Source organism: Seriola dumerili, unplaced genomic scaffold (genome assembly GCF_002260705.1).
Source record: "Seriola dumerili isolate Sdu_G_001 unplaced genomic scaffold, Sdu_1.0 BDQW01000147.1, whole genome shotgun sequence".
In the NCBI taxonomy this organism is placed as follows: domain Eukaryota; kingdom Metazoa; phylum Chordata; class Actinopteri; order Carangiformes; family Carangidae; genus Seriola; species Seriola dumerili.
Genome location: NW_019174402.1, coordinates 1,735,918 through 1,752,152, shown reverse-complemented (window position 1 = coordinate 1,752,152; position 16,235 = coordinate 1,735,918). Strand labels below are relative to the sequence as shown.

The 16,235-nt window shown below is 39.6% G+C and overlaps 1 protein-coding gene across 2 annotated transcripts; it reads left to right on the top strand.

The window, feature by feature from the left end:
* The first annotated feature begins 2,297 nt into the window (after window positions 1–2,297).
* On the top strand, window positions 2,298–16,164 carry rspry1 (ring finger and SPRY domain containing 1). Of its 2 annotated transcripts, none has more exons than XM_022750004.1 (15): window positions 2,298–2,419; window positions 3,133–3,736; window positions 6,025–6,077; window positions 8,387–8,499; window positions 9,084–9,210; window positions 9,552–9,610; window positions 9,724–9,790; window positions 10,199–10,330; window positions 10,468–10,583; window positions 10,793–10,936; window positions 11,031–11,142; window positions 11,415–11,517; window positions 11,742–11,894; window positions 12,899–13,003; window positions 13,664–16,164. In XM_022750004.1, the coding sequence occupies exons 2-15, from the start codon at window positions 3,342–3,344 to the stop codon at window positions 13,758–13,760; spliced, it is 1,776 nt and encodes a 591-aa protein (XP_022605725.1). In that variant the 5' UTR covers window positions 2,298–2,419; window positions 3,133–3,341; the 3' UTR covers window positions 13,761–16,164. The 2 variants fall into 2 exon arrangements, with proteins under 2 accessions (XP_022605725.1, XP_022605724.1); XM_022750003.1 differs by having other exon boundaries at window positions 2,298–2,686.
* Window positions 16,165–16,235: the final 71 nt, after the last annotated feature.

Below are 16,235 nucleotides of genomic sequence, written 5' to 3'. Positions count from 1 at the left end.
TAATGTGAGTTGTAACCAATGTACAAATAGCTCCATGAAAGTCAGAATTTGTAATTGTAGATTTTAAAAATCAATCAAACTAAAATCAAAATTACGTTGTTAATGTATTGTAAATCCCACACAGTGAATGATTCCACCGAATGCATGTTGACTCCACGACAACCAAGCAAACTGCAAAATTCTGATGAAGACAGTGAGCTGAAAGGTCAGATAAAAAGCCTGAGGAAATTTATTTTGTTGCACTACTGTTGAGAATGAATTCGGCTGGCCATCCCACGTAATGTTTCACGGTTTCCATAGTAACCAGACGCTTTTTCTCTGAGACGTGCTCTGGCTAACACGCTTTTTATTGCATTTGAAGGTAACTATATGAATATGTTGATAATTAGCTCAGCTACGCTTAGATCAATACTTTTGGAATAAAATAGCTGTTGATATTTCACTGTAGACACTTTTTTTATTATAAATTAGCTTGGTTTTGTGTAATCTTGCACCGAAGCTTCAGTTCATTAATTCTGATATCATTTTCTTTTTATAGGTACTGCAAGGATGTCAGCCTCTCAAGAACAGCAGGTAAAAAACACAAAAACCTGTGCTAGCCCTGGAAACCCAGTTTTCTCCTGCATGATGACTCCAGCAGTTAAAGGTGTACTGCCAGCGTCGTGGGCAAAGCCCCAGAATCCTCTGTACAGGACCACTTCCAGCGACTATGGTCTTCGCTCTCCAACCTTTGAAAGCTCACCGTGTACCTTCCACCCTAAATCACAAAGATTCTCTGAGGACCTGGGCAAGAGTGGGATGTATTGTGACAACTCCTTCAATACAGCCCTAGACCGAAGCAGAGTGTATGACTGTCCCAATTTAAAGCACACCATTTAAATGTTTAGTTGACTTAGTGAAAAACGTTTGGTTGTGTGTTTTGAACCATGAGGTCTCTTATTGTAGATCAGTCTATGTAAAATGGTGTAAACAGAAAAAGAATACCTATTCAATGTATGGACAACTATCCCATTTGATGATGAGCTAAAACCCTTTTATTACAGCATTAAGAATGCAGGTCAGAGCATGTAAGCCTTTTCATTCTTTCAACTTTATGAGAAATTATATGTTTTGAGCATCAGCCATTTAAAAACTGATAATATTAGTGAATTTAGTGTTTATTCCCTGACTATAGGGAAAGAACAGATATATACAGTATATAGATATATTTTGTTGTGGTCTGTCACATTTGTTTCACTTCATATTGTGGATGCTTTTATTTACCCAGTTATTTTATTAAATAATATTATCAAATCAAACCAGCCTAAAGTTGTTAAACCACTTTAATGGACTACGGCCTGGAATATGGACCTGGATCCTGCTGTCACTGAGCCCACCTTCAGCTTCTCTCTGCTGTATCATTCTGATTCCCGGATCTGAAAGACCTTGAGTTAATGTTATTATTTTCGTGTCAATAAATGTTAATAAAAGAAATTTAATATCATTAGAGTGGATGTTCTTCTGTTGGCCTAATATTCAGTTCAGAGTAGTGAAGACGTTTACTTGGCCTTGTGGATCCATGACTGCTCAGTTAAAGTAGCACATATTATTATTGTCTGGATTTAAATGTAGATTTGTCATCTAAACATTAAATCTGTGAACTCTACTCCTGCATAGTGTAACAAAAATCGGTTTCAAGATTTGTGATGCTGTTTATGCCAAATTCATTCCCCACCTATCTCATGTAAATTCAAAATAGTAACATGAGACAATTTTTTGCCTCTTTTTATGTCACTGTAGTGAAAGGTTTGGGCAGTGCAGACTCTGGAAAATTCCCTGAGGGAGGAAGTCCCCTGAATATCGAATGAAGTTTGGGCTAAGCCTCGAATGTTTACAATGTCTGGCCCCGCCCCTGGTGTAATGTAACTACTTTCAGCTCCATGCTGCATATTCATCTCATATAGACTAATGTTGTTGTTGATTTTCTTTTTGCTTCTCACGATCTTAATTCTGAAGCTATCTTCTTTTGGGGATGTAGAACTGATTTCCTTTAATGTTTTTTCTGTCATAAAACAATACATATACAAGATACAGAAACATAAGTCTACACAAATCAAAACTAAATATTATAGCTAACGTAATACATAATAGATAATGAAAGAGAGAGAGAGAGAAGACAGAGAGAGAGAAATAAAGTTTTTGTTTTATAGTATATGGTCTTGAATATATGGTCTGAATGTTGACGTTGTCCTCAACAGATATCCTCTTCCCTCCTTCGTCAGCGTCGCCTCCGCATCCACAGTTAATGATGGCCAGCCTTTTAACGTTAGCTGCTAACGCTACGGAACTTAGCAGGCAGCTAGCGGTGTCGCGTCTTTAAAATGTGTAAGAGGTCCCAGCTAACCGTCATATGAATGTGATGTTTTAGACTTCAGCAAAGGTGTGTTGCGGAATATAGGCGGGTCACATAAATGTGCCCCTATACTTCACCTGTGTTTGGGTCGCACGTTTAGTTCATGGCTAGTCATGTTAGCTAACTTGTGTGTCGTTCGACAGTGGAATCAGAGGAGTGTCCAGCTAACCGGCTAACAGCTAGCGTAAGCTAGTTAGCTACTACACAACGCAGCTAGTTAGCTGCCTGTTCTGTCAGCTACTTTGTTCTGGCTCGCATGCGTTTGAATGCTGTTGTTTTTCAAGTTGTAGCATCGTAAGTATGCGTCAAGGTTAAAATTAAACCATTATAGTGTACAATGAAATGATACGTGCGAGTTTGTGAGACTTGGTTTTCATTTTGAACTACTAACGTTACAATGCTTGTTTGGTGGGTGGCTAGATTCCTAGCCAGCTAACCGAAAAGCTCTTGTTTATCAATATTACAAAAACATTTATTATAATGAGATCATTGTTAATACACTGTAACTTTCTACTTAAACAGCACAACTCTAGATTAAAACAGCAAGACGTATAGTAGCTACTTGGCTTGAGAGATGAACAGCTAATGTTGATTTTCTTTCTAGTTTTCATTCTTTTATCACATGTATCACTTCCGCCAGTTTTGAGCTTAGCTGGCAGATTATTATCAGCTGTTAAACTTTATATGGGATGTAAGGGCAGAGTTTTACTTTTTGTGTTTTGTTTGTGTTGCTTCCACAGCTGTGCAGCTGGACCTGAATCTTGCTGTCTATGATGCTTAGAGCCTGTCTCCTTGCATCAACTCACCCCTCCTGATTCATTTAACAAGCCATATATTACTGCTCCCAAACCAATCCCACATCTGTGCTTGGCAACAGTATGATCATTTACGCTGACCCCACCCAGCCCACTGGGGCAAGAGTCCCCCAAAATCAAGCTCTCCCAATGATATGATAGTAGCCACCTGGATCACTTTCTGTGCCTGCAGGAGCCTTGCAAGGGTTCTGCTCTTCCCTTCCTCAAACTCCCTTCCTTCATTCTGGGAGACCCTTGCCAGTGTGGTCTCCAGCACTGGAACAATGGGTAACAGCTGTGTGTGCCGGGAGGATAGTGACTTGGAGGACCATCACCATGGATCAGCGAGGGCGCCCCGAGGACAAGCTAGGCGGGTGGATCATGGTACAGGTGTAGGTGCTGACGCTGGAGAGGCTCGTAGCAGTCGGCCTAGGGACCCAGTCAGACCGCCACGCCGAGGGCGAGGGCCTCATGAGCCACGACGGAAGAAGCAGAATGTGGATGGCCTGGTGCTGGACACACTGGCTGTTATCAGGACACTTGTAGACAAGTAAGTCTAGTTATGCTATTAATAATATAAGGTTGAGGATGGAATGAAGAGTCAGAGTGGTCTATGAAGTTTTTTTTAAATTAATATTCTAAACTTTCAAAAACAGTATCTGTTGAGCTCTGACAGTGTCTCAGGTAACTAAAAAAAATTCTTGAAACAGGATCATGAGGACATTCTGTCCATTAAAAGTTTGAAAACTTAAAAAAATATATTATTGTCATTTACATGTAGATACTTCTACGCTTAAAGTTGTGCAATTTGTAGCAGCAATAGGCCAGAAGCAGTGCCCTGGTAAAGTAATCAATATGTACCAGCCTATTCAGCAAGTGTGTTGTCTCAGAATATTTGAACCTTCTTGATTCCTTTGTTTGTTTTCATACAGCGAGTTATATTTCAACATGAGGGTTGTAATTCTGTCAGCTAGAGCAGTGGGGATCAAATGCCACAATCACACATCACAAACACACACACACCTCCACATTAGCTGCCCAAACTCAAACTCAGTCAAACACATGCTCACTTGAATCAGAAAAACATGGAGGTCTCCCAGAAGGAGCATCACATGAGGTTGTTTATGGTCACTGACACATAAATATCGCATTCACAGGTTTGACAAAGGTGGTTCAAGGAGTAATGGTTACAAAGTAAAGTCATGCCTGGAGATGAGTCAGTTGTTTTTCTTTGGAACAAATAGTAGCACAGTACAATATATTGTGCAGAAATCCCACAGGGAAAATCCCAAAGATGTTCTACTTTCGCATTGATTGTCGTGTTATTGAGGAACTACCAATGATATAATATGTGAGCCAAATGTATTTAAGCTGAAATATCAATAGTTTTTTTGTTTTTTTTTTGTTTTTTTTTAATAGCTATAGCATTGTGGAGTGTGGGAACAGTGCAATCATTGTTATTAGGGACACACTCCATACTTTTTGCTTTTGGTGGGCATCTGTTTGGTTGATAATGCCAGTGCAGTCATTAAAAAAGATGTCCACGTTCATAACCAGGATTTCTCGTATAACTGAAAGATAATACCAAAATACATAATTGCAGGTTATTTGTGTAATAATTCAGTAACTTCACAAAACACCTGCCTAAAACATAAAAATGTAAAGGCTGTGGAAAAGAATGATCAATCAAGGGGACAAAATAATTTAACTGACTTTTTTCACCTGAGCTAACAAAAAAAAAACACACACAGTCATTCTTTTAACAGAACTTTTCTCTGTTATTAAATTGGTGTGACAACTTCGTGCAAGTCAGTTTTCTCTCTTGGTTTGGTGATGACTTGCTGCAATGATATAGCATGTTGTGAGGTGTTGCTTGCTTCAGTGCTGATCTTCCTCTTTCACTGAACGATCATTGTCTTCTGAGAAAAGCTGTTCAGTGGGACCCCTTTGGAGGTTTTCATCAGCATGGGTTTGGTTGGCTTTGAGAACAAAATATGGGCAGGATGTTGAGTGCGGTACGTTTCAGAAAATTTAATTGACATGTAAAATTAAAATGAATCAATGTTAAAATAGGTTGATGTAAATTATTGGCACTGTAGTCTGTCATGTTTGTCTGGTTAATAGTCTGATCCTATTAGTGACAGCAGGAGCTTAATAGTATGCCCAAGGTTTCTCAGCCTCCCTTAAAGAAACCCTGTCTCTATTCCAGGCTGGTGAGGAAAAAAAGCAGTGGACAGAAAACAGAAAAATCAGAGGTTAAAATCCAATGCAGTACAACTAACCCTACAAAAATTAAAAACCATTGTGCAACTTCTGATGTTTGTTTTTAATTGACTTTCTGTCAGCGAGATGTTGATTTAACTGGTCACTTTTGAAACTGTAGTTTGTAGTGTTGTATTGGTCATGGTACTAAAACATTTAGCTTTTTACGCAGTAAGTCGATCAACTGTAAAGCAGTTTTCAGCTTGGGATGAGCCATGAAAAGCAACAGTCATAGCAGCAGCATCATCAACGCCACCCAGTGAAGTAAATCCATCACAATTATATGCTTACATTCTTCTCTGTGGGATAACATTACTGTCCATAGCCATTACTGGAATGATAGAAACCCAAAGGCTGAGTCGTTTGTTGTCAGACGCAGTGATCACAGGGTTATAAACACTTTATTTACTGGTTGAATGGTCTTACTGAAAAGCACCATGTCTATTTTTGTAAAACATGCACATAAATGAGCGCACATATCACTAAATGCAGTTTTGAGTTTGTGATGTTTAACAGTCAGGTAAACACTCCTAAACCAGGCTGTTATCATATTGTGTGGTCTGTTTTGTTTTTCAGTGACCAAGAGCCCCCTTACTCCATGATCACTTTGCATGAGATGGCAGAGACGGGTAAGGAAAAAAAAAAAATGAAATACTCATTCACACGCTGAGTGTGCACTTGCCAGACAGCTTTTCATCCATATATCAAATGAAACAAAATTAAAAATCATTGTTTTTAAAATAGGGAAAAGGTATGAACATTAGCTCTACTCAAAAACAGTAATTTGACAAGTTGGCTAATGTTGTATCCACCAACTGAACCGTGTTTTAATTGATTTTAGTCACTTGTATAACTCCTTGGACATGAGGTTAAGTTCAGTGTTTCTTAAGGTTGAAATGAAACTAACTCAGTTTGACATATTTAGAGCTGTGTTCTGTTATTAAGAAGAAACACAATTTTAGTGACCAAAATGTACAAATCCTACACAAGTAGGACAGGTAGATTTGGATGAGGTGTAAAAGAGGCCATTTATGTCAAGAGAAACCTTCACTGAACAAAGGAGGGAGGCTGCAACACCACCTATCTGCTGGTTACAATCTTGCTGTAATATTGCTGCCATAGCATTTCTCCAAAACATCCACTGGCCCTGCTCAGGGTAACATTACATCACCTGGGGAAGGGACATGGTCACGACTTACACTGCCAACATCATGTACGGGCCGCTTCATGTAAACTTTGTCTAAATAGGATTGAAATATTCCTCTTCTGTTTTTGATAGTTTTTGCAGCAAGCTAACAAAACATCACAGAGTTGCTGTATTCTTTTGTTGGACAGTAACCGTAAAGTCTGTTTCTTATTTGGGTTTGTGTTTATTCTGTGGATGTTTGTGTGTGTTTTTGGTTTGTTGTGTGTGCTTTCTTGTGCATATGGTAAATGATGCTTTCATGCTGTGTGTGTAAGAGAGAGTGGTTGGCTATGCTAATGTGGTAGCTTGTGTTTTGGGCCTTGTGTCTTGCACATATGGTGTTTGATGCTCACATGGTGTGGTGTTGTGTGGCTTGACAACAGCCAAGTTGGGTATTAGCTTGCAGATACTGAACCCTGAAGGCAGCCAAGCAGCAAGTCAGTCAGCCCAGCCAGTCACTTTCTGTTTGACATGTGCTATCACGTTACATTATTCATAAGCAAGTTGGCTTTCATCAGTGATAGGGTTATGGAGAGAGTGTTTGTTACTGAGTCATCTAATGGACAGGAAATGGGTGTTTTTGCATTTGAACTGCATCCAATACTCATAGTCCAGGAGACTGTCTCACAAAGAAATTTCAACACATTTCAATTACCTTTGAGTTGTCTGGTTTATCATGAAGAAAACTGCCAAAGAAGAGAAACATCTGTCTGAAGACACAATGTAGATATAATATAACATAGATACAATGTTGAAGTGTTATCCAGTCTTCAATAACAACTGTGGCAAGAAGATAAAGTATCAGTAGGGTTTTCCCAAACACTGTCCCTGACATATTTTATTATTTTGACCAATGTGAAAATTATCCTCCATCTGTGGAAATAAGTTACTGTTGTCATATGTTTTTTGCATAAGTGAAAACAGACTCAAGGGTATTGTTTAAGACCTCCAAAAGCATGCACGACTACTGAAATGGATGGTATATCATGCAGGCATGATATGCAGTTAAGGCATTGGGTTAATAAAGATATAATAACTTGTAATAATGGCTTTTAAACACCTTTCGACAAACAGCGTTGGAGAATGGTCTGGCTGCACCCATTTCATTCTCTTATTGGGGGAAAAAACAATCTGGCTTTTTTGCATTTCTTAAAACCAATCCCAATTATCTTAGGTGCTGCTGCACCCAGGATGTGGCGACTGTGCCTCTGCAAAGTAGTGTTTGAGGGGAACTTGAACATGCTAAATCCAAGCAAAGAAAACACCTCAAAAAACTGCAGCTATGAGTGTTGACTATGTGATTGCATGATCCAAATCCTGATCAAAACTTGACATTTTCAGTGTGTAGGTTGTTAGCTCGGAGGTTGTTGTTGTTGTTTCCCATAGCGAAGGGGATTTTGAGAACAGTAACAGACAGGGGAAGCAGAAAGGAGCAGAATGCTGCCTGGGATAGTCGCCCAATGGCAGGCTTATACCCAAAGCCTATATCCGGTGAGTCACACTAACTGCTCCTTTATCACAGTTTCCCTGCGCAAAAAATACCAGACGAACTCATGGCTTAGGATGAAAATCTGTTTAAAATAGTCTTGGCTGCAAGAAAGAAAGCCATCATATGGAAGTGGCTGTAGCCAAGCCCGCAAAAACGGACTGAGTGGTCTTTCATACAGTTGTATGTAACAGGATTTTTATGAATGGTCAGATGAATTCAGTCAGTTGAACCTCAAATCAAAACTTTCTTCTTTCCTTTCTTAGATGATGGTTGGCTGGAGGTCGTCCAGTCCCTGATTCGAGTGATCCCATTGGACGATCCGCTTGGCCCTGCAGTGATCACCCTTCTATTGGATGAGTGTCCCCTGCCCACCAAGGTTTGTGTCTTTTGTGTGTGTGTGTGTGAGTGTGTGAGTGAAAAGCTGTAGGTTCATTCATTTCCATTGGTTTTGGCAATTTAATGTTTTTTGTGCAGCTCTGTGTGTGTGTGTGTGTATTTATGTACGTACGTACAGGGACATAGCTAGAAATTCTGGCATCTGCTTTCCACCCCCTTTTTTTAACCCCACTTGTTTATTTCCCTTTAGACAAATAAAATCTGGTTAGGTTGATACCAGCTGATCCAGGTTTCTGGTGCAGCAGTGACACTGTGTCCCTGTTAAATTTAATTTTCTTGATGTGCTATCTCTGGCTTACAATTACCTCTGTCTTTTCCTGCCAGCAGTAGTAAGAATGTGTGTATGGGTGCATCTGTACATACGCCCCACTGTATTTTGCCTCACACTTGACTTTATTACCTGGTATTATGACCTGTGTTGTAGATTTATTCATCACAAATGTCTGGATTTTGAAATCTTGACATATTTTATCTCTCCATCCTTCCCAACCTTGGGATTGTTTCATAGAAACTGTGTGTGTATGTAACTGTCGTTGAAGTAACTGGTCCATATGCTCTCTCCAGGATGCTCTCCAGAAACTCTCTGATATGTTGAGTCTGAGTTCGGCTGTAGCACAACAGGACGCTCTAAACCCTGCTAAACACAGAAACACCACAGCTGTCCTAGGATGCCTGGCAGAGAAACTGGCTGGTACAGTTCATGTTTACACACACACACATATTCTTGATCTTTACTGCTTCCATTGGCGTGTTACTTGCTCACTGTGATCGTGCAGACAGTCCAACACACTCAACCACTGACTGCGAACAACTGATTACAAGAACACAACATTTGTCAAATTACAAGGCCTTTTGTTTGGGGGTACTTTTTTTTTTTTTACTATTTTTACTACTTACCCAGAGTCCTTTATGTATCTCTACATACGGATTAAACTAATTTAGCTCAGTTACTAAATATTCTTGGTATCAATAAGCAGCTCATCTCAATGGCAGGAAAAAATAAATACTTTAAATACTTTGTCCTCATGACAGGACCAGCCAGTATCGGACTATTGAGCCCTGGAACCCTTGAGTACCTTCTAGAGAGCCTGGTGAGCAAACATATACACACACAACCACTTGTCACAGTTGCACCTTTTGTCGTTCTTCAGCACATTCAACTTGAAATAAAGTCCACACACTGACGACGGTTTCTTTCCTCCAGAGTTCTGAGGCCCACCCTACTGTCATGCTGTTTGCTCTCATCGCTTTGGAGAAGTTCTCCCAGACCAGTAGGTTCACTCCCTGTATCATAAAGCCATTTCAAAATCAAGATTAATGATGAGACAGGTGAACACAAGTGACTTCCTTGGAAACGATACAAAAATAAGAACGAAAGTGACCTTATCAGAGCATTAAGCAGAGATGCTGTTTACCGTTTCCATGACAACAGGCCTGTCCAGTGTTTCTGCTTTAATTTTCTTCTACTACCTCGTGGTGCTTTCATTAGTTTTATATATGATATTATGCTGTGAGACAGAGACAGGATGGGCTGCACTTCTGACCTAACAAGTTAGTCTTCAGCTGCCACCAGCTAAGGGTTTCAGTCAGTTGCAACTTCTTCTTTACAATGTTTTAAAATTGTTTTGTTGTGTTTATTCATTTAGTCATTCCTCATCAAACTCACTTCTTGCCCTCAGGTGAGAACAAACTGACAGTGTCCGAGTCTTGTATCAGCAATCGACTTGGTGTCCTGGAGTCATGGGCGGAGCATCCCGACTACCTGAAGAGGCAGGTTGGATTCTGTTCACAGTGGAGCCTTGACAACCTGTGTGAGTTGCCCCATATTTTCAACATTGTATGTTTGTGTGGGATCACAGATTGAAGAGTCGGCGTCAGTCTGTTTAATTAGTTAAATGTGTGTGTGAGTCGGTGAAGAAAGAAATTTGCTTTGTCATCCCCTGTCCAGTTCTTAAGGAGGGTCGTCAGTTCACCTACGAGAAGGTCAACCTCACTAATATCAACGCCATGCTCAACAGCAACGATGTCAGCGAGTACCTCAAGATTTCCCCCACTGGACTAGAGGTTAGTCTGTGTGTAGTCTTATGACAATAGCCACATTTATTAGAATTCAGGGATGTTCATGCGATCAGTAGCAGATCCGCTCATTCAGTACTTATTGATGTTTTAATATTTTATATTCATTAACCTAATGTAAACGTTTTTATCAAGTGTATATATAAAATCTGAATAACTCATTAATGCTTTCTTCCTCCTTTTGCTCTCGTCATCAGGCACGATGTGATGCCTCGTCCTTTGAGAGCGTGCGTTGTACTTTCTGCGTGGATTCAGGCGTTTGGTACTACGAGGTGACCGTCATTACATCAGGCGTGATGCAAATCGGATGGGCCACCAAGGACAGCAAGTTCCTCAACCATGTAATCCTCTTCAGTGTGTTTACCGTTCAACCTTTGCACATTTCGGTTCTCTGCAGCCATATACTTAAGCATTTTGTGTATGTGTGTGTTACAGGAGGGTTATGGAATAGGAGATGATGAATATTCATGTGCCTATGATGGCTGCAGGCAGCTCATCTGGTACAACGCTCGCAGTAAACCTCACTCTCACCCCTGCTGGAAAGAGGGTATGCACTAAACACACATAAACACACACTGTTATTACTCAGGACTACTATTTCAATGTACAAGAGAGGGACACCTCACTTTAAATGTCAGATTCATTCGTTTAGAAATAGATATATTGTCTTTGGTGTCTCTGAAGTGCTTTGTGATTTTGGTGCCCACATGCTGCTGTCACCGCCAGCATTCAGGCTCTGATTTACCTCCCACATGGAGGCATAATAGAAATACTAGCATGTCAATACTTTATTCTTCTGCATGTGTTTGTCCTGTTTAGGAGATGCCATTGGCTTCCTGTTGGACCTCAGTAAGAAGCAGATGATCTTCTATCTGAATGGACATCAGCTGCCACCAGAGAAACAGGTCTTCTCATCAGCCACGTAAGTCCACGCAACTTGTGAATTTCTGTTACTTTTTCTACAGTTTTTGTTTTATGGCTCTTGTTTCAGTGGAAAGACCCCATCATTCATTTCCCTCCTCTTCTTCTGTTCTTGATTTTTCCCTCTTTCCTTCCTTCTTTGCTTCTTTTCTCTCTTCCTTCCTCTGTCTGTCCATCTTCTCTCAACTAAACCCCATTTTTTTCCTTCACCTATGTCTCTGACAGGTCGGGTTTCTTCGCTGCTGCCAGCTTTATGTCATACCAGCAGTGTGAGTTTAACTTTGGGGCCAAGCCTTTCCGTCACCCACCCTCTGTCAAGTTCAGCACCTTCAATGACTTTGCTTCACTGATGCCCAGTGAAAAGATCATCCTACCCAGGTACAAAGTGAAACTGGTCCTCGAAGTGAATCATTTGTTTGCATACAGTGTTCAACACGTAGGTATGACTTTATACAAACATGACTCATCGTTTTGGGTTGCTTGTGTGTACATAGAGAATTTTCATCACTCTTAAATTTGTTGGCTACATTAAAGCAGCTCTTTAGACTTTTTGTAAATATGATGACTTGAAAAAGACTTTATTTAGAAAAATTAAATGTAATGAAATAAACAGGCTAACATGCATTGGAGTTGTGCATCACCTTTATAGTCTAATGTTGTACTATACCACAGACCTTTCTTACAGGAGACACTTGGTTATGTCTCTTCAATGTAGGGTTTCTAGTCAACTGTGGCAGTGACCCAGGATCCACAATACTCCACCAACATGAAATGCACCTATTAATGATACTTACCTGTGTTTAACATGGCAAAATGTCAGCCATGTGACACGTCTGTGGCCGTGTGATAAACACCATCTTTGTGGAGATTTTCACCCAAACCCTTAGGCAATCGAGTGCAACAATGCGACCTTGAACATTTCCATATTAGAATCAACCCCTCTCTTATGCTGTGTCAACACAATCTGAACACTATAAACTTGACAAAGGAAAAAAATGATTGCAGTGTTGTTTGTACTGCATCAAACATGTACACATTGTCTGCAGTGAGCTGGCGCTGACAGAAAAGTTACTGCTGTACATCACTCACATGTATCTTGTATTTTGATGCTTGCTAAAGGCATATACATTGCTCCTGCCTTCAAAATAAGGTCTTAACTCAGATATCGCAACTGATATTTATCTACTTATTAAAAAATTGGTCATTGGACTATTATGATATACAGAAAAGAATATAAGAATTTGAATAAAGTGTGACATACCATTCAGCAGGAAATGTAGCTATCGTGGGCTTTCATTTCTGTACACTGAAGAAACAAGATTAAATACATGTCTGTAAGTGGAAATATATTTATCTGTTTTTGTGTGTATGTTTGTTCCCAGACACCGGCGTCTGGCCTTACTAAAGCAGGTTAGCATCCGAGACAACTGCTGCACGCTGTGTTGTGACGTCATGGCTGACACGGAGCTGCGGCCCTGTGGACATGGGTATGTGTGCATCTGATTTATGTTCGTAGAAATCTTTGCAAATTTATTAAAAATCAAAAACTGAAATCTCTTTTCTTTTCTTTTTTTTCTTCTTTTTTTTTTTTTTCTTTTTTCAAAAAACCCTTTGCTGAGCCACTCCAAATTGTGGTCAGCTGCATCCTGTTTGGTTGCTTTAATAGCTTAATAGTGTTTAGACCTTGATCAGAGTCCACCTCTGGCAAATTTAACTGATTGGACATACTCACACTCACACACACCTGTGTATGAAAGTTCCCATAATAAATGCTGCATGTCAGGGACGTGAGTGAGAGTGCACGTGACCGGAGACTGAGGTGATGGTTCACAGTAATGGGATAAACTGCCCAACTCCTGGTGTGCAAATCATGTTGAAATTTACCCAAGAAGACTTGAAGCTGTAATTGCTGCTTCTACAAAGTACTGAATTATGGGTCTTAAGTATATGACATTTCAGTTTTTGATTTTTACTAAATTTACAAAAAATTCTAAAAACATGTTTTCACTTTGTCATGAGTGTAGATTCATGGATAAAATAGCCACTTTTGTCCATTTACAATCAAGCTAGTTTTCTCTGTCCAGCATTTTCTATGAATGGATAATAAAATCTTCCTTTATGTTGTGTTTTCATCCATCTTCTTACAGTGGTATGTGTATGGAGTGTGCCTTACAGTTAGAGACGTGCCCCCTGTGCCGCCAGGACATCCAGACCCGAGTCAGACTCATTGCACATGTCTCCTGACACACTTCCTGCCCCTCCTCTAGTAAGGAGAGACACACAAGCCCTACAGCCTCCTCCTCCTCCTCTAATCCCCTCTCACCCAGCAGGGCTGTGAGGGCGGTGCCACAAAGCTGTGATGATGCCAGGACTGTAAGTTCTGGTCAGAAGAGGCGACGATGGAGAGGTGGAGGGAAGAAAGAGAGGAAATGAGAGGAGGGGAATCAAACCACAGCTTGATCCCAAGGAGCATTCCCTCATTTACCTATATCTTCTCTTTTGTATCCTTCTGACAACTCACTGCAGAAGCTGGGCCAAGAATCATCAACTTTCTACAGACAGTGTGTTTTTCAGACAAAAAGAGCAGACGTGAGGAGCAGAAAAAATGTTACCAGATTACCGACAGCACCAGCTTCTTATCTGCAAGCCCCTGCATAGAGTTATCAGACATCCTTTCAGATACAAGGATCCCACTGCGCTTTCAGAGGCCCAGAGGCTTCTACTATTTAATCCCATCACTGTCATGCACATGTCTGCAGATCTGAAAGGGCTGGGTAGCTGAAAAGGACACAGCTTGTAGTACAGTATTAAACTTAAGGTACAGAATAATTTGAGATGTATCACACTGTCATGTTTTCGGGTATAGATATACAATTTGTTGTTCTCGAGGTAGCATTTTCATTCTCTTTTCTCAAGGTTGTACCAAAACCTATCCATTGATCAGCTTCACTGTCTGTACTGATTGATCGCCCAGTGGTAGGGTTTCCCAGTTAGAAAAAGATGCCAGAGTTTGCGCCCGGTGTCAGAGAACTTAAAAGTTACAGGATTACTCCTAGAGTTCAGTTCTGTGATTCAATTTACAAAAGATGCTAAACATTAAATCAGATGTCATACAAGAGAGAAAGTTAATGACAATGCTTGTTTTACAACTAGTAAGAAAATGACATACTTGAATCTTTATTAGGACTTACCTGATCTTCAGCATGGCTGACCCTGCTGCTTTTTGTGCTGTATTGTCTTTGCTCAGATGTTGATCTTTCCTCAAGTCTCAGTCATGTATGTCACAACTACAACAAATAAATACACAGGGATTCAAATTTACATAAAGTTATATTAGTGCTTATGGTTGCAGAGCCAGTGAGGGGGAAGTACACAACTCAGTTTTCACCACCACCCTCTTGACTCTGTTTTGGATTGCTTGATTGCAGCTGTATAACTAAGTCTTAATTTTTGTTTGTGATTACAAACACATGCGTCTGTATTAAGATGCCTATTTTCAATCCAGAAGATGTGATATAATTATGCATTTTAAATGATGGTGAACACTGATGTAGAAAATTGGCTGAGAAGTACAACAGCTTTTGTTGATTGACATTGTTTTATCAGCAGATCAGTAAATCCTTAAAAACATATGCAAAATGTTTACGTGAATTGTCTTTCCTCAGTATCAGTTTACTAAATATCCTAGGGTGTCTGTTAAGATGATGTCATTTTGGGTCTGATTTGGCAGTGAAATACTTAATCCAAATAAGCAAAGAAACTACCCACAGCACAGTGACATGACCTAAACTGTTTGGGCTTCAGCACAGAAAAAAGAGGGTTTATGTTTCATTTGCTAAAAATCACATTATTCTTGGTGAGATTTATTGCATACAGTATTGACCCTGTCAAAACAGATTGAAGTTGTATCTCCCAGATGACTGGTTCAGACTGAGAAACGTTTCCCTTTGTGCTTTATATAACAGCACATCTCTGTTCTCTCAAGTTGCCATTTCTCCATCTCTCCCTACGTCTTCAACCTTGTGTTTTCCACCTGTCTTTCTGTCTATCCTTTACTTGAAGCATCTCTGGGTTGACTGAATGATATTTGTCTTTTGGAAACAGGTGACAAAATGAATTTATGAGAGATTGAGATTCAAGAAAAATTCTATTTGTACAATTTAAAAAAAACAACAAAAAAAACAACAAAAAAATCTTCAAATTAAAACACTGAATAATTTTGATTTCTCTTGGTCAAATAGTTTATGAAAGAGTTCTTACTCCACCAGATTGCATGAACAAGATCTGTAAAATCGTTCAGACTATACTGGAATAATTTATTAAAGATAACATGCATCTCTCACTACGACAAATGACTGGTCTGTTTCCGATTTGCTACCTTGTATTTCCTGGAGCACCTTATACATTTAGGTGAGAGAAATTATATGGTTGTCTCCACGGTTGGAGATGAACTTCACGATTGTAAAGAATAAGTTGTGAGCTGTATTTAAAACATCTATAAAGGAATTTTGCCCCAGAGTTCCCAAAGATGTGATTTATTGAAGAATTGTTGTTTCCTGGATTGTGATATTTGTAATAAATGTATGGTCATGTGATTTTTTTTTTGTATGACTGAATTCTGCTTATTTACATCTCAAATATCCTTTTATTATCATCATAAATCCTTAAAATCTCAATGTTCTGTTCGCTGTTTTTACTTGACTACTTTACTGTATCTAC